Source organism: Osmerus mordax, chromosome 13, assembly GCF_038355195.1.
Source record: "Osmerus mordax isolate fOsmMor3 chromosome 13, fOsmMor3.pri, whole genome shotgun sequence".
NCBI classification, from domain to species: domain Eukaryota; kingdom Metazoa; phylum Chordata; class Actinopteri; order Osmeriformes; family Osmeridae; genus Osmerus; species Osmerus mordax.
The window spans coordinates 15,259,674-15,283,496 of NC_090062.1; the positions used below are offsets into that span (position 1 = coordinate 15,259,674).

A 23,823-nucleotide genomic window follows, 5' to 3' on the forward strand; every position below is an offset into this window, starting at 1 on the left:
CGATAATCATTTTCGTCGGATATCCAATTGCAATATGAATTTAGATTAAGGGGGGGAACACTCCTATACACTGCACGATTTAGTTGGAGTATTTCTATGGCCATGCAGTCGTGCTCTGACAACTCGTGAACGCGCATGTCAGACGATTCGCTGCAGAGATCCTACCTCGGTTCTACCGAAGCTGTTAGCTAGCTAATCCTGTGATGGTGTTGACAGCAAAACAATAGGGTATGTTTTAAATATTGATACAACGAGACAGTCCAATATCTGACTAAAATACATCGAATTAATATCCCAGTATTTGTGGAGAAAGACGCCGCTGGCAGGCCGAGTACAAACGGATGGGATTCCCGGTAGTTCGGAGCTAGATGGAGAAACTGAGAGGGTGGAAGTGTCGGTATTGTAAATAATTAAATATCCATCTGCTGTAAAATTAGAAGGAAAATGCATCTACATCAGGTGCTGACGGGAGCGGTGAACCCCGGGGATTGCTGCTATTCAGTGGGAAGCGTCAATGACATTCCATTCACGGTAAGTTTTATTTTGATTTTGCAGTGACGGTTAGTAGTGATACGATGCGATCGAAGGCTAGCCCACATACAGGCTAGCATGTCTACAGTCGGCTGCACGATATAAGCTGCAGAGAGTCACGGATAGTGAATCAAGTCTCGAAGGGTGCCCGTCGGCAGCATTACTCTCTACATCATTCATTCGCTCTGACATCTAGGGTCGACATAGTCGGGGGCAATTTAGTCCTGAAGGTTATATCCCCGCATTCCGAGGATTGCTAGCTTAAGCTAACTAGCTATGTTTATTTGCTGTTTTCAAAGACGGACACTCCAATGACCTTTATATCCCGTGTCGCAAGGGTTGGCTATGGAATTCCACTTATGTTTACGGTTACTGCAATAGTTGTATCGTAGATAACTGATCAGTCGTCAGTTTCCATTGCAGCATCTCATTGGGTCGTGTTTAGATCGGAATGCCGCACCTAACCTAGAGCCAACGCTTTTTGGGGATATGTGTAAGCTATCTCGCTAACATTTGGCGTCAGTGCGCTTCACCAATGATCAGCTAGCTTGTCAACCTAGCATCAGCTGTGCGGCCCGTGACGTAGAGCCAGGGGATAGATGGAGTGGAGGGCATCCTTGGACTGCAAATATCATGTCCATTATGTAAGGAAGCACACATTTTGAATGTGTAGGTCCAAATTTAATCAACCTAGTCAATCTTTGAAATATTTGGATCATTTTCAGTTATCTGATGTTTAAAAGGAATAATAAATACTTTGTAATGACAAAATCAATGAGAAAGGGATCTCTTGTTTGAATATCTCACTATAAGGCTCTTGATCTGAGAAATAATGATTTCTTTGGTGACAATGTTTTTTTTTCTTCCTGTTTGCATTCCTTGTGGGTATTTTCTTTTGGTTAGTGACTGTGTAGACTCTTGGTTGCTCGAATAATTGTACATTTTTGTGACCAGGGAACTTCACTCCATCTGTCTGAGCAAACTGTTGACAATTTTTCTCTGCACACACTGTTGAATAAAGTTGAGTCGATATTCCATTTAGTAGGGTGATGGTGTGTTCCTACTGAGATCTAAGATCATTGCGAGAACAACGATAGCGATGTATTAGTTATTGAACAGTTACAGTAAACAACCACCACTCACGAACAAGGGCTGTTTGTTTTGGCCTTGAAGTGAAACCAGGAATGTATATTTCAAACATTTCCACATTATGTAATCGTTTCAGAAAGAGGATCTGAAAGCCATTGGCAGCCCACTGAGTGTAACCAAATTGGAGATTGAAAATGTTTGAAAACAGCATGCATACTGTCATTATTAAGAACATGATCAGTGAACCAGTGCAGTGGTTTGATTCGGCTTGATAACATACAGTACATGAGATGGTGGGGATTGAGTTGTATCAGTTAAAACCAAACGCATGATTGTAGAAGTCTGCTGTGTTTGTAGAAATAAAGCCTTGTGCCAGGTCCTTCCTCGCCTGAAAGCTGTGAGCCAAATCCTTTCTGGTCCTGCTATGCTGTTCCTGCTGCTTGTTAGACAGGTGCTGGGCTTGGGTGCTTACGCACGCACACACACACACACACACTCACTCCCAGAGCTCATCCAGAAAGAGTGTGTTCTTGTGAGATGTGGGACGATCTCTCTCCTGCATGTTCTTACAGAAAGGCCAGTTTGCTGTGGGTTCCCTAGTACACACAGTCCATGACTGTGTGTATGAGAGACATGACAAACCCCATAACGTGACATCCCAAGCTGTTAAACTCACACTAAGCCCTCAGGTCCTTGTCCTTTGTGACAGTGCAGGCATGGACAGGCCCTCTGGTTCCAGTCTGGCCAACACTGCCTTATAGGCAGCCATGTTTACGACCATGATCACAGCTCTATGCTTTGATCTGTGATAGGGACTCGGTCCAATGCCTGTACAGTAGCTGCACTGGGCACTTTAGTCCTGAACACAGATCAGATATGTTATTCTTTATCTTCTCATCTCGCCATTCTAGTCAAGAGTTTTTTTGTTGTTGTTGTTGACAGCAGCCTAATGTGATCCCTAGCGGAGATGAGAAGGTGAGGTAGCAGATGTGGTAGAGCAATGCGCTTGTGTGATTAAATTAGTCACGGGAATCAGTGACATTTGGGTGGAAGCAGAAGTTGTCTCTCTCTGGCTGTTTTTCTCACTCGTTCTCATCCTGCTTCTTTCTTCCTCTTTCTCTCTCCTTCTGTCAGCCTGTTTTTGTTCCTGCTCTCCCCACATGGTCGAGCAGGAACAGGGAGGTTTATCTTGGCGTAATGTGCTGTGGTTCAAACACCAGCTTGGTCTAAGTCTCCCCCTCCATTATTCAATCAGCATTTAAGATCCTGCTATCTAACAAGGTGTGAGTCCAACCGTCTCCTATCAATAATGAACCAGTCCCATCTAAACAGCAGCACCAGGGGCCTACCACAAACACAGATCCAGCAGTACAGGACAGCACTCCCCCAAGTGACATTGAGATTAGCGAGTCTTGCTAATTTGACGAATGCTAACCGGAACCCAGCGTTGGTTAAAGCTAGGATTAAGGCAGGCGTAAGCTGATTCTAGGTGTGTATCTGCTAGTCTGCAGGCCTGCGTGTGTGTGTGTGTACTTGACTGTGTGTTGAGTGTGTGTGTACTTGACTGTGTGTTGAGTGAGTGAGTGAGTGAGTGTGTGTTGAGTGAGTGTGTGTATGTGTGTGTGTTTTGAAGGTTAGCCTTTATGTGTGGTGGGTGATGTGTGTGTGTGTGTACTTGACTGTGTGTTGAGTGAGTGAGTGAGTGAATGAGTGTGTTGAAGGCTAGCCTTTATGTGTGTTGTGTGTCAGTGTTTACTCTGAACAGAGAGCGCATCAGCAGGTCTGCTGTACTACGTTTGGGCCTCATTCGTTGCCAGTGCAGTTGGTGTCAGGCTATCCAGCAGTTCAGCTTGTCGTTAGTTCCTTCATCACTGTATCTGTGATATGATGAGATGCATGTGTGACGTAAGCCACAAAAACAGACATGCTCCAGCCTGGGATAAACAGACCTGCTTTGTCTGGGACTCACATTTCTATAGGTCGATGAGTGATACCATGCACCCAATCAGGTTCAGCCGACATAGGCCTACACCTTCCTAGCTTCTCCGGTTCCCACGTTCCTGCATGCACGTAGAAAGGTTAACAAGGAGTGGAGGACTGGTCAATGCTAACTCACTTAGACCCAGCTCAGCGCATGCTCCCCAGCCTCCCCGTCAGTCAGCCCTGTGGGGAAAGACTCTCCATCACGCAGGGCGTGTCCTTGTGTGGCTGGCGCAGGTGTTCAGAGGTCCTTGACAGAGTGTGACGGTGACTGCTTCTAATTCATGTCATAATGTGCAGCAGCTTTCGCTGCAGTAATTCAAAGGAATGGGCTGCACACCTCCCTTCCTTCCCTCCCTCCCTCCCTCCCTCCCTCCCTCCCTCCCTCCCTCCCTCCCTCCCTCCCTCCCTCCCTCCCTCCCTCCCTCCCTCCCTCCCTCCCTCCCTCCCTCCCTCCCTCCCTCCCTCCCTCCCTCCCTCCCTCCCTCCCTCCCTCCCTCCCTCCCTCCCTCCCTCCCTCCCTCCCTCCACCTCTTTATCCACATAATAATGGTCCGTATTACTGTCACGCCAGCCTGCGTGAAATGAGCCCCCCTGTCCCACACACAGCACGGGGTCCCCAGCCCCGCGTCATGCCCTGTCTGGGCTCGGCTGCAGCGTTGTGTTTACCACTGGCTGCTACTCTGTCACATGGTGCTTCCTAGCCTCTCCGGTTCTCATGAATAATGGACGAGCCCCTCTCCCTGTCGCCCTGGCCGTGCCCCTCAGCTCGCAGGGCAACAGGTGCTGCAGTGATCCTCAGGTCTGGTCTCAGGTCCAGAGTCAACTCACATACTCCCCCCTCCCCCCCTCTGCCCAAATACGCGGCCCTCCGAGGGGTCACAGCTCAGAGGAGTGGGAGCCTGGAGGTTACAGTGTTGCTTGGAGATGTGGTTGGGGTTCATCCACAGTTCCTGGCTGGGTTGTGCTGGTCCAGTCAGAGCGGGCCCAGGGGGCTCCACATGAAGCTCTCAGACATTAGTGTGACTCCCGAGGCCAGTGTTCCCTGCTGGCTCTCTGGGTAGAGCACCACATAGCATAAGGCCTTGCCGCAGGGGCCCGGGTTCGATTCCGGCCCGGGCCGTTTCTTTCGTGTCATCCTCTCTCCCTCTTCCTGTCTTCACTGTCTTTGTGATCGAACAGGGAACTCCTCACACCTAGGTTCCTACAGTATTCCACATTTCATTTGTAGCAAGAAACAATTGTAATAAATCCGCTATTTCTTAAATGTACCAATTCTGAAGACATGTCATGCAGTAGGAAGTGCTGTGAAATTCACCCGGTCGGTTGCTAGGCAAGCCAACACAGTCCAGGAAGTCTTTGAGAATATTGTGTCCGGATAATTACATTGTAAACCAATGCCTTTATTTGGTACGAGACATGTTATTTGACTGCAGATAACAATATTTAGCCCATTAGGCTAATGACTGTGTGCACACACTTAATAATAACTAAACAACAAAGATAATAGGATTTTAGACAGTTGAAAACCTTAATGACATATCCACAGTCCCATAATCACCTCTGTCTCCTTGTCCTGCAGGCTTATGGCTCAGGCTGTGACATCGTGATTCTGGCCAGTGATTTTGAGTGTGTTCAGATCATCCCAGGAGCCCAGCATGGAAACATACAGGTGGGCTGTGTGGAGTGCTCCCACCAACTTGGCAGGGTAAGACACACACACGCACGCACACACTTACACACGCACACACACTTACACACGCAGTTACACACACGCACACAAACACACTTACACATGCACACAAACACACTTACACACGCACACACACACACTTACACACGCACACACACACACTTACACACGCAGTTACACACACGCACACACACACATTTACACACACACTTACACACACACGCACCCACACACACACACACACACACACAAAAGCACTTTTTCAGTTGCAGATCTTGGATGACGTAATGGAGCTGATGACAGAGGTATACATTTTGAATGGGATATCTTTATTCATGTCAAAGACAAATGTCCTCGTCCCTGCTCTTGCTTCTGGTCTCTCCACTCTGAGCTCTCCTAAGAGAGTGACTCGACAGTAACAGTGTGAGTAATGTTGTGGTGATGGACACAGCTTTTTATTTTTAGATTGCCGCGTCCTATGGGAACATAGTCTGCATCTTTGAACCAATTGCTGCCAACCCAAACAAACGCCACAAGGTGAGCTGTGTGGATGAGTGGGTGTGTGGATGAGTGAGTGAGTGAGTGAGTGGGTGGATGACTGGGTGGGTGGGTGGGTGAGTGGGTAGGTGCATAGATGAGTGGGTGGATGAGTGGATGAGTGAGTGAGTGAGTGAGTGGGTGGATGAGTGAGTGAGTGAGTGGGTGGATGAGTGAGTGAGTGAGTGGGTGGGTGAGTGAACAGATGAGTAGGCGGATGAATGAACGGATGAGTGAGTGAGTGGGTGAGTGAGTGGATAAGTGAGTGGGTGGGTGAGTGAACGGATGAGTGTGTTTTTGAGAGATAAGGGGAGAGTGTTGGAATGGTGATATTGTGAGGCGGCGGGGGAGGGGAGAGGGAGGGGGAAGAAACGTCAGTGTTAAATGATGTATGACACGAGAGCTCCCTCCTCCTCCCTCTCTGCGCTCCAAACGTTATTGATGTACGGAGATAATAGGATTCTGAGTAGCTGGTGTTTTTAACACACCAGACAGGAGCGAATGCCACCCAGTAGGAATACTTTTGTTTTGTATTTGTATTTTTGTTTTGTATTTTGTTGGCGTAAGTGTCTTAGTGTGCCTGCAGGTACTGCATTATTAACACCTCTCTACCATGGCGGGTCCTGAGTGTTTAAACTCTCCACAGATATATTCCTGATGAGAATCACTAACGCGTCTTAGCTTAAATGCAGTTGTGTTACCTTACATAGTTATTTTGCACAGTGTGTGTGTGTGTGTGTGTGTGTGTGTGTGTGTGTGAGTATGCTTGTTGACCTGCTCTCCCCTGTCTCCTGTGCTTCCACTAACAGCAACTTAACTACCAGTGGCAAAAGACTGGACAATTCTTCCTCAATGCCATCACCTACAACCTGGCTTGGGACCCACAAGGTAACTGTGTTTCACTAACTGACCACACACCGTCTCCTCCTAGCGCAGCAGTCGCCTGCTTGTGTGTTACACTGAGTCGCATGTATATGTGTGTGTCTAGTGTGTGTGTGTCTAGTGTGTGTGTGTGTGTGAAGGAAAGCGGGTCGTGTGTGTGTGTGTAATGCTGATGTGTGTGTGTGTTGCCAGGTAACCGTATCCTGGCAGCGACAGAGCGTCTGCAGCTTTGGGCCCCCCCGTCCACAGACGTCCTCATAGAGGAGGAGGACGGACAACTCACCGACGACAAGCCTCATCCCAACCTGAACGACTGGAACTGTGTGTGGCAGTGCAAGTAGGTGGCCACGCCCGCGTGTGTGTGTGTGTGTGGACGTGTGTGTCTGTGTGGACGTGTGTGTGTGGACGTGTGTGTGTGGACGTGTGTGTGTGTGGACGTGTGTGTGTGTCTGTGTGGACGTGTGTGTGTCTGTGTGGACGTGTGTGTGTGTGGACGTGTGTGCGTGTGTGTCTGTGTGGACGTGTGTGGACTTGTGTGTGTTTGCATAAGAATGTACCCAGCAGTTGTACCCAGGCCTCTGTTGACCCCAAGTCAACTGTGGAGTCACATGACACCCACAGCTCTGGGTTGTATCACTGTGAACGAAGAAGTGGATCGGAATGAGGAAGCCTGAGTGAGAACTGCCTTCCAACGCCGACGCCCGTTGGCCCGCGAAACAGGAAGCGCGCGTTGCTGAGTTGTTGTTGTCTCTGCCTCAGGACGGCCGCGGCGGTCCACATCACCAAGTGGTCTCCAGACGGGGAGTACTTTGCCACGGTGGGGAGGGAGGACTGCCTGCTGAAGGTGTGGTACCCCACCACAGGGTGGCGCTCTGCCGTGGTGCTCCCCGACCCCGCCGATAAGAGGGCGCCTCTCGTCCACTTCTCTTTCGTGTACCTGGCCCACCCCCGCTCCGTCACCGGCCTGTCCTGGAGGAAGACCAGCAAGTACATGCCCAAGTGAGACCACGTCTTCTCATGGCTCTCTCTGGAGGGCACACTGGAAACTGGTCCATCCGTCACAACTCTAGGTCTCATGGTGTGTGTGTGTGTGTGTGCAGGGGCTCTGTGTGTAACGTGCTGCTGACCTCCTGTGAGGACGGGGTGTGTCGTGTGTGGTGTGAGACCCTGCTGCCTGAGGACAGTCTGCTGGGGGGGCAGATCTCCGAGAACACACACTCCTACAGCTCCAGCCTGCCCGGCCTGGGGGGCAACAAGGACAAGATCCAGCACGCTCTGGAGGTACACTCACACACATACACACACTCATGCACTCTTACATACACTCAAACACTCGTACACACACACTCAAGCATGTCCCTGTTCTAGAAATGTACAAATCTGCACATATCAATTAAAAAGACATAATTTAATTATTATTTTTTGTTCTACCCTCTTCCTCCTGGCATCTGATTGGTTCTCGCTGTGCAATGATTCTATTGGCTAGTCGATCCACCAATTGAAGCACCTTCGTCGTGGCAGGCGGAGGTCGTCCGCCCTGGTGGCACACACCGAGCTGCTGCCCTCCCAGCTGGGCACCCAGGACACACACACACACCGCCACATCACACACTACGCCAACGCGCTGTGTCACTTCCACATCTCTGCCAGCATCAACCCCAGCACAGGTAGGCTGCTTCACTCCGTCTTGATCCCAGATCCCGAGAGTTTCACTCCGCCCACTCACCCTGCCTCTCCCTGCCTCTCTCCCACCAACCCACCCTCTCTCTCTCACCCTGCCTCTCCCTGCCTCTCTCCCACCCACCCTCTCTCTCTCACTCTGCCTCTCCCTGCCTCTCTCCCACCAACCCACCCTCTCACCCTCCCTCTCCCTGCCTCTCCCTGCCTCTCTCCCACCAACCCACCCTCTCACCCTCCCTCTCCCTGCCTCTCTCCCTCTCTCCCACCAACTCACCTTCTCTCTCTCACCCTCTCTCCCTCCCTCTCCCTGCCTCTCTCCCTCTCTCTCCCACCCACCAACCCTCTCCCTCCCTCCCAGACATCCCTGCGGTGCTGGCTGAGTCGGCGGTCTTCAGTCCGGACGATGGGAGTGGCGGCGGAGGCTTCGTGGTCCACTGGCTCAACAACAAAGACCTGAGCTTCACCTCGTCCATGGACCTGTTCATGCTGCAGCTCCGCAAGCTGTCTGAGCAGCATCTGGAGCACACCACCGAGGACCCCCTCGACCCGGACGGCTCCCCCATGAAGTTTGACTTTGGTACGCTCCCGGCCTTGAGATTCGGTTGAGTTTCTATGACGCATTGTCCTGAGTTTTCCTGTCAGGGCGTGTGCTGTGTCGCGTGTGTCCTGGTTGTGTGTAGTTTGTTTCTTGTGTGTCAGGCTCTTGGTTTGACAGTTGTTTTGTGTGCCATATAAATATGATTGATCGATAGATTCACATTCATATTACATAATGGACATCTGTTTCAACTCCACGGTGGGATGGAATATCGACACTCGAACGTTGCCGTGCAACCAGAGAGAGACGTTTGGTTTTCATATTGCAGCGACTCTTTCACACGCTTCATCCGCCAGGCTAATATGAGGTGTGCAAACCCTCCCTTCACTCCCCAGACCTGGATGACATGTCGGACAAGGCCTCGTCCGAGCAGGGGGAGGAAGTGGAGCAGGAGGGCAGCACCAAGGCCTCGTCCCCGGGCTCCAGCAGCAGCGTGCCCCTGCCCTCCATGCTGCTGGAAAGGAAGATGGAGACCCTGCTGCTGGAGTGGAACAGGAGCGCGGACATGCTGTTCACCATCCACCCCACGGACGGCTCCTTCCTGGTGTGGCACGTCAAGTACCTGGATGAGTTCATCCAAGGCATCTTCAGACAGGTTCAGGTAGGTAGACACGGGCCCAAACACACCAGCTCTCTCTCACACACACACACACACACACACACACACACACCAACCAACCATGAGCACATACACATAAGCACACACATGCTCACCCACACTGTAGTTCAATTTGTGATTGTGTTCTTCTGAACAGAGATGAAGTGAGACAGTGATTCCTCAAGCATTACAAACAAGCCTCCCTCTTCCTCCTCCTCCTCCTCTTCTTCTTCTTCTTCTTCTTCTTCTTCTTCTTCTTCCTCTTCCTCCTCCTCCCTCCCCAGGTGTCCTTTTCCTCCCGTATCCCTGTGGCGTTCCCCACAGGTGACGCCAACTCCCTGAGTAAGAACATCCTGATGTACGCGTGCAGTGTCCCTGAGGCTGAGGTCCCCGGGGCGGGCGAGCAGGGCAGGAGGGGCCGGCGGGTCCCCCGCTCTGCCTCCATCTCTGCCGGGCTGGGCTCCCCTGCCCTGGGCCCCAGCCTCAGCCTCACCCCCGGCATCGGCCCTGCCGTCATGATGGTGTCCAAGCACGTGGACGGGTCCCTCAACCAGGTGAGGCGGCTCAGAGGAGGGGGGGGGGGGGGGGGCGTTACAGAGGGGGGGGGGGGGGGGGGGGAAGGAGTATATAACGAAGAAACGTGATCAGTTTATAAATCGATACATATCGTTATATATAGCGTTGGATATCGTTAGATATATCGTTTAGAAATATCGTAGATATCGCATGTGGTGACGACTTCTTCTCGATTCCGTTTCCCCCTCCTCCAGTGGTCGGTGACGTTCGCCGAGCTCTCGGCCTTCTCCAACGTTCTGACCGTGTCCCACAAGTTCCGCTACTGCGGCCACCGATTCCACCTGAATGACCAGGCGTGCCACACAGTCCTGCCCCTGCTGCTGACCTCCTCTCACCACAACGCCCTGCTCACCCCACCCTCCGCCCCTGGGGCCCCTGACGTCGACCAGCCCCCCGTCCTCGCCCCCTCTAAGGGGCTCCACAGGTAGCGATTGAGGGAGGGGGGGGGGAGGTAAACAGGCAGATAAAGATGGATACAATTGACGCATGATGATCGCGTAACTCGCTTTTCATAGCAGTGCATAGTACAGTATTCCAAGGAATACCGTTTTTGCCGATAACTTGAAATCATAGTCTGAACAAACTGTGTGCATGTGTAGTATTGTACATGTTTTAACACATGTTTTTGACATGTTCTGTAGGAAACACCTGCGCAACGCCGCCACGAGAACCTTCCATGACCCGAAGGCAATCTACAGCGAGCTGATCCTGTGGAGGGTGGATCACATCGGCCCACTGTCCTGCACTGGGGGGGTGTCAGAGCTGGCCAGGATCAACTCCCTCCACACCTCCGCCTTCAGCAACGTGGCCTGGCTGCCCACCCTGGTCCCCAGCTCGGTCCTAGGTTGGCATACACACACACAAACACACACACACCCTAGTCCCCAGCTCGGTCCTAGGTTGGCAAACACACACACAAACACACACACACCCTAGTCCCCAGCTCGGTCCTAGGTTGGCATACACACACACAAACACACACACACCCTAGTCCCCAGCTCGGTCCTAGGTTGGCAAACACACACACACACCCTTGTCCCCAGCTCTGTCCTAGGTTGGCACACACACATCCAGATCCTCCCCTGTATAATTAATGTGTAACTTCTGAGCTATTTATGATTCATGAATACACATGATCTCGGGAAATGCTAGGAAGAAAAGCATGTTCACAAGGGTCTGTTTTGATGACTCATTCCAGCCCCTGAATAGAGACCAGTTGGTAGGACTGTGCCATCCAAATAAGTAACGGACTGTGAAAAGTCACATTCATTGAAACGTTCCTTTTAGTCATGTCCAATACACCAAACGTTGCCGTGGTGACCTGGTCGTTCCTTAGTAGCACCATGTGACCTCAGGTTGTGTGCACACGCAGGTACGTACTGCAACAGTGCCAGCGCGTGCTTCGTGGCGTCGGACGGGAAAAACCTGCGTCTGTACCAGGCCGTGGTGGACGCCAGGAAACTACTGGACGAGCTCTCCGACCCCGAGACGTCTGTGAGTCGGCACGCGCACGCTTTCACAGACGCAGTCTAGACATCGTCTGACAGGTTTCTCCCTGCGGCGTGCTGTGTCGTTGCATGATCCTGGAGTTTGACTGTGATGGTTCTGTGTTTGCTGTGTAGAAACTAGTGGGGGAAGTGTTTAACATCGTGAGTCAGCAGTCCACCGCCCGACCAGGGTGCATCATCGAGCTAGACGTCATCACCAACCAGGTGCGAGGGTGTTCTGTCACACACACACACACCTCATGTTTTACCAGGTTTTCACTAGATAACAAAGTGTTTCTTGTCTTACACAGAGTATGGCATCTTTTTTTGCCTCTCTCTCTCTCTCTCTGTCTCTCTGTCTCTCTGTAGTGTGGTTCCAGCACCCAGCTGCTGCATGTGTTCCAGGAGGACTTTATCCTGGGCTACCATCCCCAGGAGGAGCCAGAGCTGTTCACGCCTGCCTTCCCCTCCTCTGAGGGTACATGCTGCACACTACACACACACCACACACACACGCCTGCCTGCCTTCCCCTCCTCTGAGGGTACATGCTGCACACCACACACACACGCCTGCCTGCCTTCCCCTCCTCTGAGGGTACATGCTGCACACTACACACACACCACACACACACGCCTGCCTGCCTTCCCCTCCTCTGAGGGTACATGCTGCACACTACACACACACCACACACACACGCCTGCCTGCCTTCCCCTCCTCTGAGGGTACATGCTGCACACTACACACACACCACACACACACGCCTGCCTGCCTTCCCCTCCTCTGAGGGTACATGCTGCACACTACACACACACCACACACACACGCCTGCCTGCCTTCCCCTCCACTGAGGGTACACGCTATACACACACTACACACTCTACACACACACACACACACACACACTACACACCCGAGGAGCCAGAGCTGTTCACGCCGGCCTTCCCCTCCACTGGGGGTACACTCTACACACACACTACACACACTCTACACACACACTACACACACTATACACAAACACATTACACATACACAGAGAAATGTGTAAACCAATGCACTGAAAAATCTCAAAGCTCCATGCAGCCATGTTCCTGTGAAGGTGAAAGCCCTGCTCCTGTGCTACAGCAGCGTCTCACGAGAGACGTGTTCCTCCCCCCGCAGGGTACGAGGCCCCTCCCTTCTCAGAGAAGTTCTTCCTGGTGGTGATCGAGAAGGACGCCAACAGAAACTCCATCCTGCAGATGTGGCACCTGCACCTCAAGTCTGTTCACGCCTGCATGGGTGAGTCCCGGCTGCAGGGCCAGTGTGGACAGCCTCCCTCCTCTCCACCAGCATGGCACTACACTCACACTGACGTTACACTCGTTTACCTGACGCTCTTAGCCAAAGCGACATGCAAACAGTGCACATGGAAAGCACTGCCTAATGTGTGCTTGTGTAGCACACGTCATTTGACCTGTGTTTTCTGACGCCGTGCGGTGTGTGTGTGTTCAGACGAGCCGGCGGCAGAGCAGACGTTCCAGAGCCAGCTGATGGTGCCCATGCAGCACCTGAACACCGACTCATCCCCCGACGCCTCCCCTCTCACCCCCCTGCCGCGCTCGGCCTCCACGGCCAACCTGCAGTCGGCCAGCAAGCTCATCCTCAGCTCCCGCCTGGTCTACAGCCAACGCCTGGAGCTGCCCGCCGGCGTGGAGGTCACCCGGGCCACGCCCTCCGCAGGTGAGCCCACGCGGTCGAATCAAGAGTCTGCTGTCGTCAGGAACAGCCCCACCTGTGTGGCGTGTTGTGTTTGTTTACTGTGTCTCTCTCTCCCTCCAGTCACCTTAGCTCCTCCTCCACCTACCTCTTTAAGTGTCTCTCTCTCTCTCTCCCTCCAGTCACCTTAGCTCCTCCTCCACCTACCTCTTTAAGTGTCTCTCTCTCTCTCCCTCTAGTCACCTTAGCTCCTCCTCCACCTACCTCTTTAAGTGTCTCTCTCTCTCCCTCCAGGTCACCTTAGCTCCTCCTCCATCTACCCGGTGTGCCTGGCGCCGTACCTGATCGTCACCACCTGCTCCGACTCGCACGTGCGCTTCTGGCGCTGCGCGGTGGAGGGCGGGGAGGGGCAGGCGGAGGGGCAGGTGGAGGGCCGGGCGTACCGCTGGGAGCCCTGGGCGCTGCTGAACGAGGAGGAGGACAACAACAGCTCGGTGCGCGTGCCGGGCCGGCCCGTCGCCGTCTCCTGCTCCTACACCGGACGCCTGGCCGTCTCCTTCAAACAGCCGCGGCCTGGACAGGTGGGTTAGGACAGCGGGTCCCAAAGTGGAGGTCGGGACCTCCCTGGGGGGGGGGGGGGTCGCCAGATAATTTCCAGAAATCAAGGAACATTTTAAAACGATTGGAAAAAGCATATTTTAGCCATGCGCCGGTCGCGAGTCACTGGCACCATTATTTTATGGGCTGAAATGTTTGTCGACCCCTGGGTTACGACACCTCGCTCAGGCTTCTGACACTTCTGGAACCTGACTAAACACAACCTGTTCTAGAATATTTTATATTTTAATTATATTTGTTAATATTTACAGAATAACTACTAATATACCACACCCTCTCATGGTTTATTGCTTTTGTAATTTAATCTAAATTAATTAAAATGACATCATATTTGATTTAAGAAGTAAAAGAAGAGACTGAATATTGTCTGAAGCAGTTTGCTCCCCAGCCGCAGGGCTCAGGACCGGACTTCTCCATGCACGTGTCCATCTACGAGTGTGAGTCCACGGGCGGGTCGGAGTGGGTCCTGGAGCAGACCCTCCACCTGGACGACTTCACCAGACCCACCTCCACCCTGGACCCCCGCGTCAGCGTCGACTCCAACTTGTTCGTCTACAGCAGGTGTGTGAAGATACAGGATCGGTCTCGCCTGGCCGTGTTTGGATGTGTGTGTCAGTGTGTGTGTGTCAGTGTGTGTGTGTGTGTGTGTGTCATTCAGTGTGTGTGTCAGTGTGTGTGTGCACCAGCGTCCACCAGCTCATCCAGCATCTCCCCGTCCCCTGCAGGTCTGACCTGTACATGAGCCGGGACCAGCGCTCCCCCAACATCAAGCACTACGTCCACCTGGACTGGCTGTCCAAGGAGGACGGCTCCCACATCCTCACGGTGGGCGTGGGCTCCAACATCCTCATGTACGGGCGCATCTCCGGCATGGTCAACGAGCAGCCCTCCGGCAAGGACGGCGTGGCCGTCATCACGCTGCCTCTAGGGGGCAGCATCAAGCAGGGCATCCGGTCCCGCTGGATCCTGCTGAGGACCGTGGACCTGCTGTCCTCGGTGGATGGGACCCCGTCCCTGCCCGTGTCCCTGTCCTGGGTGAGGGACGGCATCCTGGTAGTGGGCATGGACTGTGAGATGCACGTGTACGCCCAGTGGAAGCAGGACAGGAAGCCGGGCGAGGGCGACGGCGGGAGTCTGTCGTCCGCCGACAACATCGCGGGGGTTGAGGGGCGGGCCCGGTCCAAGAGCGTGATGGAGGGGACCACGGCGGTGGACGAGGCGCTCATGGCCCCCGCGGGGCTGCAGGAGGGGGGGCTGTTTGAGGCGGCTCACTCCCTGTCCCCCACCCTGCCGCAGTACCACCCCACCCAGCTCCTGGAGCTGATGGACCTGGGAAAGGTCCGCCGCGCCAAGGTGGGTGGGGGTCTGGGGGGTGGATGGGTGCTGGGTTTGTGTGCGCTTCTTTCTTCGCACGTGCAAGTCTGTCATCTGAATGCACCAGGATCTTGTATTTACCCATTTTATCATCCATCCATCCTCCTCCTCAGGCTATCCTGTCTCACCTGGTGAAGTGCATCGCCGGAGAGGTTGCCGTGGTGAGGGACGTGGAGGCGGGCGAGGGCGGGGCCAGGAGGCACCTGTCCAGGACCATCAGCGTGAGCGGCAGCACAGCCAAGGACACCATACTGGCCGGGAGAGACGGGGGGAGAGACTACACCGAGATCAACTCCATCCCCCCACTGCCCCTGTACGCCCTGCTGTCGGCCGACCTGGACACCTCCTACAAGGGCGGGGACGAGGGGGCCAAGGCCGGCATGGAGGGGGAGGGGCCTCAGACCAGCGCGGAGAACCAGTATTCTGATCTGTTCCAGGTACGCTTGCAGCGTGGCCCGGGTTCGAATCCGGCCTCGGCACTTTGCTGCATGTCTTTGCTCTCTCTCTCTCTCTCTCTCTCTGTCTCTCTCTCTGTTTCTCTCCCTCTCTCTCTCTCTCTCTCTCTCTCTCTCTCTCTCTCTCTCTCTCTCTCTCTCTCTCTCTCTCTCTCTCTCTCTCTCTCCCCCTCCCTCTCTCTCTCCCTCTCTCTCTCTCTTTCAAAATATATCTTTTGAAAATGCCTAACACCCCCCTCCACCCTCCTCCCCAGGTGCAGGCAGTGACCACGGACGACTTTGTGAACTTCGCCACAGAGAAGGTGGAGAAGAAGTCTCGGGTCATCAACCTGTCTCAGTACGGACCCACGTACTTCGGACCGGAGCATGCCCAGGTACGCTGCCCGCTCACCTGCTCCCCCTCCTCGCTGCAGCCTCCTCACCCGAGGAGGAGGAGGGGGTAGGGCTTTGGCTCAGTGGTTAGAGCTTTTGACTGCAGGTTCAAATTCTCCCCTGTACGTCGCTTTGGTTAAAAGCATCTGCTAAATGCATATGTTATGATTATTGAATGAAAGCACTATATATAAATACACATTATTATGAAATCTGCACATTATTATTACTATGATTGATGAAGAATGTAACTCTGACCTCCTGCCTCTGTCCTGCCTCCGTCCTGCCTCTGTCCTGCCTCCTACCTCCGTCCTGCCTCCCTCCTACCTCTGTCCTGCCTCCGTCCTGCCTCCGTCCTGCCTCTGTCCTGCCTCCTACCTCCGTCCTGCCTCCCTCCTGCCTCTGTCCTGCCTCCGTCCTGCCTCGCCCCCTCAGGTGCTGTCCAGTCACCTGATGCACTCCAGCCTCCCGGGTCTGACCAGACTGGAGCAGATGTTCCTGGTGGCCCTGGCTGACACTGTGGCCACCACCAGCGCTGAGGTCAGCTGCTCCACTGACAAGCAGTACACAGGTGAGAGTCTGGATGAGACAGGGGGATGGGGTCTGGGTGTCTTATTCAAGGTATGTAAGGCAAGCCTGACTGTCCATGAATCCGTTGAAGGCTGTTCTATTTTCTAATAAAAGGCTCAATAGACGTTTCTAGAAATAACATCTAATCGTGCTTGAAACTTGATTGTAAGTTTGGGTTTACGGCTGCTTCCACCAGCCATCCCAAACAACTAATCAGAAACACACAAACACAAGCTCACACACACACACACACACACACACACACACACAAGCTCACACACACACAAGCTCACACACAGAGCCACTTTGAACACTTCATAGTTATCTTTGTCTCTCTACCTCCAGTTTCAATCATGTTTATTTAGTCTTTTGGGAGGAAGTGGGGAACAGGAGTGAACAGAGCGTTCCGTGGTTGAGTAAGCATGGAGAGGGGGCCGTGCGGGCTCAGGGACACCACGGCAGGGCTGTCTGGACCTGCGCCCGCCCTGGGACAGCACTGGCTGTGGTGCTGGTCCGATGGTGGCTGTGTTCTAACGTGTGTGTGTGTGATGGGGCTCTCTCTCTGCAGGGGGCGAGGCCCTGGATGAGTGCGGCCTGAGGTACCTGCTGGCCATGCGCCTGCACACCTGTCTCCTCACCTCGCTGCCTCCCCTGTACCGCATGCAGCTGCTGCACCAAGGTGGGGCGTGCTCACACACACACACACACACTTACTGAGTTTGCTTCCTCTGCTTCATCGAATGTCGTGTATCACGTAAGAGCTGCAGGGGGTGGAATAGGGTCATTAGGGCTCAATAATTGGGTCAATAATTTGGACCTTTCATTGCTACGCAGCACAAAGTTGTTTTTTTTACGACCTTGAATTGAGTTGCTGCTCTGTGTGTGGTTTCAGTTGAGTAACTTCTTTGTTTGTGTGTGTGTGTGTGTGTGTGTCAGGCCTGTCGACGTGCCACTTTGCCTGGGCGTTCCACTCCGAGGCAGAGGAGGAGATGCTGAACATGATCCCGGCCATGCAGCGTGGAGACCCCCAGTGGTCCGAGCTCAAGGCGGTCGGCGTGGGCTGGTGGATCCGCAACATCAACACCCTCCGCAAGATGGTGGAGAAGGTAACCTGCCCGACCCCTCGCACTCTGCCAGCGCATTGTTCAACGCTTCTATGTCTGACACCAAGTTGGCAACCACTTCCCACTGCTACACACGTCACGCTACTGTGTGTGTGTGTGCGTCTGTGTGTGTTCAGGTGGGCAAAGCTGCCTTCCAGAGGCACAATGACCCCTTAGATGCTGCTCTGTTCTTTCTGGCCATGAAGAAGAAGGCTGTGCTGTGGGGCCTGTTCAGGTAGGATCACCACACACAGCCCTGACCAGCTACCTAACCTTAACCAACCCTAACCACACACAGCCCTGACCAGCTACCTAACCTTAACCAACCCTAACCACACACAGCCCTGACCAGCTACCTAACCTTAACCAACCCTATCCACACACAGCCCTGACCAGCTACCTAACCTTAACCAACCCTAACCACACACAGCCCTGACCAGATACCTAACCTTAACCAACCCTAACCACACACAGCCCTGACCAGCTACCTAACCTTAACCAACCCTAACCACACACAGCCCTGACCAGCTACCTAACCTTAACCAACCCTAACCACACACAGCCCTGACCAGCTACCTAACCTTAACCAACCCTAACCACCATCCAGTAGTAACACACAGTCATACTGTGGCATGGTCGTGTCTCGCCCAGGTCCCAGCACGACGAGAAGATGACCACGTTCTTCAAGAACAACTTCACCGAGGACCGCTGGCGGAAGGCAGCCCTGAAGAACGCCTTCTCTCTCCTGGGCAAGCAGCGCTTCGAGCAGTCTGCCGCCTTCTTCCTGCTGGCTGGCTCCCTCAAAGACGCCATGGAGGTTTGGACTCACACACACACACACACACACGGTCTGGACTCACACACACACACACGGTCTGGACTCACACACACACACACACACACGGTCTGGACTCACACACACACACACGGTCTGGACTCACACACACACACACACGGTCTGGACTCACACACACACACACGGTCTGGACTCACACACACACACACACACACGGTCTGGACTCACACACACACACACGGTCTGGACTCACACACACACACACGGTCTGGACTCACACACACACACACGGTCTGGACTCACACACACACACACGGTCTGGACTCACACACACACACACGGTCTGGACTCACACACACACACACGGTCTGGACTCACACACACACACACACACGGTCTGGACTCACACACACACACACGGTCTGGACTCACACACACACACACGGTCTGGACTCACACACACACACACGGTCTGGACTCACACACACACACACGGTCTGGACTCACACACACACACACGGTCTGGACTCACACACACACACACGGTCTGGACTCACACACACACACACGGTCTGGACTCACACACACACACACGGTCTGGACTCACACACACACACACGGTCTGGACTCACACACACACACACGGTCTGGACTCACACACACACACACACGGTCTGGACTCACACACACACACACGGTCTGGACTCACACACACACACACGGTCTGGACTCACACACACACACACGGTCTGGACTCACACACACACACACGGTCTGGACTCACACACACACACACGGTCTGGACTCACACACACACACACGGTCTGGACTCACACACACACACACACGGTCTGGACTCACACACACACACACGGTCTGGACTCACACACACACACACGGTCTGGACTCACACACACACACACGGTCTGGACTCACACACACACACACGGTCTGGACTCACACACACACACACACGGTCTGGACTCACACACGGTCTGGACTCACACACACACAGGGAGTCAGGTGGCTGAGCGGTTAGGGAATCGGGCTAGTAATCCGAAGGTTGCCAGTTCGATTCCCGGTCATGCCAACTGACGTTGTGTCCTTGGGCAAGGCACTTCACCCTACTTGCCTCGGGGGAATGTCCCTGTAATGTAAGTCGCTCTGGATAAGAGCGTCTGCTAAATGACTAAATGACATCATCATCAAATGACACACACAAACCCTCACACTGGGCTTCCAACACTCTCAGTGTAGAGATGTGATGGAGTAATTCTGTGTGTGTCAGACATGGGCCATAGCTATGCTTCAGCGCAGCAGCAGCATAGGAGAAGACTTAGCCTAAACGTCAGAGATAACAGCAGCACTGAAGCACTGAAAGGTCTACTTAGTTTACCTTGGGCCAAGTCTGCCAAACCACAGTCATAACACACAGATAGGAAGAGACCAGGGGTTACTATCGTGGAGAATGGTCCCGACTCTGCAAGCGACGTTGGAGGTGGAATCGTTTTGGTGGAATCGTTTTGCGATGTAATAGTCTCCTTACCACTACATGCCATTTTAAGTATTTTGTTAGAATCACAACAATATGTTCAGTTCTGAGCTATGAACTGAATTTCACAGAGACAAAACAGGATTTCAAGCACAGTGTCTTTTTCAAAGTGCCTGACTCTTAAGCTGACTCTGTGGAGGTGACACTAAGGTGACCTTCAGACTGTGTCTCTGGTGTGTCTCTGGGGGTCAGATGGCTGAGCGGTTAGGGAATCTGGCTATTAATCAGAAGGTTGCCGGTTCGATTCCCGGCAGTTAAAAATGACATTGTGTCCTTGGGCAAGGCACTTCACCCTACTTGCCTCGGGGGGGAATGCCCCTTTACTTACTGTAAGTCGCTCTGGATAAGAGGGTCTGCTAAATGACTAAATGTAATGTAAATGTCTGTGGTCGTCGAGGTGTTGCTGGAGAAGATGGAGGACATCCAGCTGGCCATGGTGGTGGCCAGGCTGTACGAGGCCGACTACGAGAGCTCCTCCACCTGCCAGGGCATCCTGTTTGAGAAGGTGCTCGGCTGCAACAGGGACGGCAGCGGATACCACTGCACCAAACTCCACCCTGACCCCTTCCTGCGGAGCATAGCCTTCTGGATCATGAAGGACTACACCAAGGCCCTGGACACACTCCTAGAGCGGATCCCCAAAGAGGACGAAGAAAACCCCGGTGAGGAGAACCGAGTTGTTCGAATAAAGTGAAACGCGTTCTTTAGCGGTAAAAACTGTACCACTGGTTACTTCCTCTTTCTCAGTCTCTCCCTGCCTTTCCTGTCACACTTCTATATCTGTCTAATGATACATTAAAAAGGCCCAAAAATATAACAAAAAAATATCTGTACTCCCCTCTCCCTCAGATACGATGGTACGATCCTGCAACCCAGTGGTGTTTAGTTTCTATAACTACCTGAGGACACACCCCCTGATCATCCGCCGTCACTACGGCCAGCCGAACGGCACCCCGGCCAGCGCGGGCCTCACGTCCGAGAAGAGCAGCGCGGACGAGATCAACCTCATAGAGCGCAAGCTCTTCTTCACCACCGCCAATGCACACTTCAAGGTGAGGCCCCGCGGACATGAGCTCCACGGGCTCGCCGGTTAGACGCTCTCTGTGGTACGTGTGCTCTGTTTACCATCACCATAACCCGTGTCCTGTACTTTACGATGACTCCCTAGGTGGGCTGTCCAGTGCTAGCCCTGGAGGTGCTCTCCAAGATCCCCAAGGTCACCAAGAAGTCTGGCTCTTCGTCCCAAAGCAGAGGCCCGTCCATGGCCAACGTCAGCTCCAGACAGCCCCTGGAGAATGGGACCCAGGGGGGCGGCATAGACTGGGGCGGTCCTCCCCCAGCCGCCCCTGCCCAGGCCTGGGGAGAGGAGAGCTCTGCCACCCTGGACTGGGGTCAGCCTCTGGTCAAGCTGGAGGACGATGGGCTGCAGCTGGACTGGGGAGTGGACAAGGAGGACGAGGAGGAGGATGATGATGATGGAGGTCTGACGATGGGGAAGCCAGAGGGCAAGGCAGAGGATGTGTCGGGGGGAGAGAGACCTGGGATGCAGAGAGAGGAGTCTCAGGTAGGACCGGCTCCATGACACAGGATAGAACAAAAAGCCTGTATAGGCATGGATCATTACAATGACAGTTTACATTCTTTTCTTAATTTTTTTTTGAGAGGAATATATCAAAAGTTAGGCGTTTTACAGGCACTTGTTTGTGTTGAGCGTTTCGTCAGTGAGTTTAACGAAAGTGTTTTTCCGTTGGTGCCGGCAGGGAGAGTCGGAGGTGGACGTGATAGCAGAGCAGCTGAAGTTCCGGGCATGTCTGAAGATCTTGATGACGGAGCTGCGGACGCTAGCCACGGGCTTCGAGGTGGACGGAGGGAAGCTGCGCTTCCAGCTGTACAGCTGGCTGGAGAAGGAGATCGGAGCCATGCACAGGATCTGTAACTACAAGGTACGGCTACACCGCCAAACCGGGAGTCAGGTGGCTGAGCGGTGAGGGAGTCAGGCTAGGATTCTGAAGGTTGCCAGTTCGATTCCCAGCCGTGCTAAATGACGTTGTGTCCTTGGGCAAGGCACTTCACCTTACTTGCCTCAGGGGAATGTCCCTGTACTTATTCTAAGTCGCTCTGGATAAGAGCGTCTGCTAAATGACTAAAATGTAAAGTGTAAATGCAAACTAGGGGTGAGGGAAAAAATCGGTTCACATTTGAATCGCGATTCAGTCTTCTAGCGATTCACATCGATTCACAAATGTAAAAAATCGATAAAAAATATATAAATAATTGTAATGTTATTTTTTTTTACTTTTATTTAAAAACCTCACGAATCGAATCGTGAGGTACCAAAAGATTCTCACCCCTACGCCAAACCCCTACATCTCACTGAGTTTTAGATTTCAAATCGAGTTGGACTTGTTTCTAGTATAAATGGCTCTCGTGACTCAAGGCAGTAAATGACACATTTTAAGTAAACAACATATTATTTTAAGAAATCTTATCAAGTGAAATTGTGTTCACTGCACTGGTAACTAAATGTAGTTAAACCTTAGCAAGCTCATAACTAATATTTTTGCACTTAAATTTGATTAGCATTAGCTAGCGCTGTCGTTTCCACTATCAAAAAGCCTCAAGGCAGATGTGATATCCCCACCTGTCTACCCCCACAGGTGAAGGGAAAGGAAGAAGCCAAGGAGGTGGAGAAGTGGGGGGAGGGGGAAGGAGAGTTCCAGGAGGACGATCGCACGGAGGCCGGGGCGTACGAGCGCCACCAGCTGGAGCGCCGTCGCCTCCAGGCCAAGCAGCTGCACGCGGAGCGCCGCAAGGCCTGGCTGAGGAAGAACCAGGCGCTGCTCAGGGTGTTCCTGTCCTACTGCAGCCTGCACGGGGCCAAGGGCGGAGGGGTCACCTCCGTACGCATGGAGCTCATCTTCCTGCTGCAGGAGAGCCAGCAGGTACACACACACACACACACAGGGAATACGGCTTTACTAGCCCACGTAGACGCTTGAAGTCTTCAGACATCTGGTTGAAGTTGCTCGGTTCGCTGGGTCTTTCACTGCTGGGAGCGCGTGGGGGCTGGTCTCTCCCCGCTGCAGCGAGTGAGGAGCTATAGGAAAAGCGTTTTTATTTCGTTCTTTTAATCTTTATTATGATTCTTAAACTGAATGTTGTGTTCCCAGTTAAGGGTTGCGATGGCCACAGGTTTTAAGCAAGTGTCTGAATCTTTTAACATTTAGAACTAGGGCATTCGTTTAGTCAGTTAACGGCTACACGGTTAATTATGAGAATTCCCATTTAAAACGGCTATGATGTTTGTAAAGCATTTTTTTTCCCATATATATATATATATATAATAAATTATTTTTTTGTGTTCATCCTAAAAAGACAATTCTGTGATCAAACGGCATTCCTGATGTCTTGTTTTGTCTGCTCTGGCGTTCAGGAGACCACAGTAAAGCAGCTGCAGTCTCCCCTACCCCTGCCCACCACCCTGCCCCTGCTGTCAGCCAGCATAGCGCCCACCAAGACCGTCATCGCCAACCCCGTCCTGCACCTCAGCAACCACATCCACGACATCCTCCACACCATCACCCTCATGGAGCTGCCGCCCCACCCAGACCTCCTGGACGACAGGGTGAGAGTCTG

General features: G+C 52.9%; 1 protein-coding gene across 1 annotated transcript in view; it reads left to right on the forward strand.

The window, feature by feature from the left end:
• The first annotated feature begins 236 nt into the window (after positions 1 to 236).
• dmxl2 (Dmx-like 2) overlaps positions 237 to 23,823 on the forward strand; it is a 37,267-nt gene continuing 13,680 nt past the window's right edge. Inside the window, 34 exon segments of the mRNA XM_067248476.1 lie at positions 237 to 531; positions 5,183 to 5,308; positions 5,759 to 5,830; positions 6,640 to 6,718; positions 6,905 to 7,049; positions 7,472 to 7,711; positions 7,813 to 7,993; positions 8,199 to 8,379; positions 8,751 to 8,969; positions 9,326 to 9,591; positions 9,873 to 10,142; positions 10,359 to 10,588; positions 10,806 to 11,008; positions 11,537 to 11,658; positions 11,787 to 11,876; positions 12,021 to 12,129; positions 12,811 to 12,930; positions 13,144 to 13,371; positions 13,642 to 13,928; positions 14,354 to 14,526; positions 14,691 to 15,318; positions 15,453 to 15,776; positions 16,049 to 16,168; positions 16,602 to 16,737; positions 17,305 to 17,415; positions 17,673 to 17,842; positions 17,977 to 18,074; positions 18,491 to 18,656; positions 20,585 to 20,849; positions 21,037 to 21,239; positions 21,356 to 21,751; positions 21,948 to 22,130; positions 22,845 to 23,129; positions 23,621 to 23,812. Of these exon segments, the coding sequence (XP_067104577.1) occupies positions 445 to 531; positions 5,183 to 5,308; positions 5,759 to 5,830; positions 6,640 to 6,718; positions 6,905 to 7,049; positions 7,472 to 7,711; positions 7,813 to 7,993; positions 8,199 to 8,379; positions 8,751 to 8,969; positions 9,326 to 9,591; positions 9,873 to 10,142; positions 10,359 to 10,588; positions 10,806 to 11,008; positions 11,537 to 11,658; positions 11,787 to 11,876; positions 12,021 to 12,129; positions 12,811 to 12,930; positions 13,144 to 13,371; positions 13,642 to 13,928; positions 14,354 to 14,526; positions 14,691 to 15,318; positions 15,453 to 15,776; positions 16,049 to 16,168; positions 16,602 to 16,737; positions 17,305 to 17,415; positions 17,673 to 17,842; positions 17,977 to 18,074; positions 18,491 to 18,656; positions 20,585 to 20,849; positions 21,037 to 21,239; positions 21,356 to 21,751; positions 21,948 to 22,130; positions 22,845 to 23,129; positions 23,621 to 23,812 (6,705 nt within the window). The 5' untranslated portion in view covers positions 237 to 444.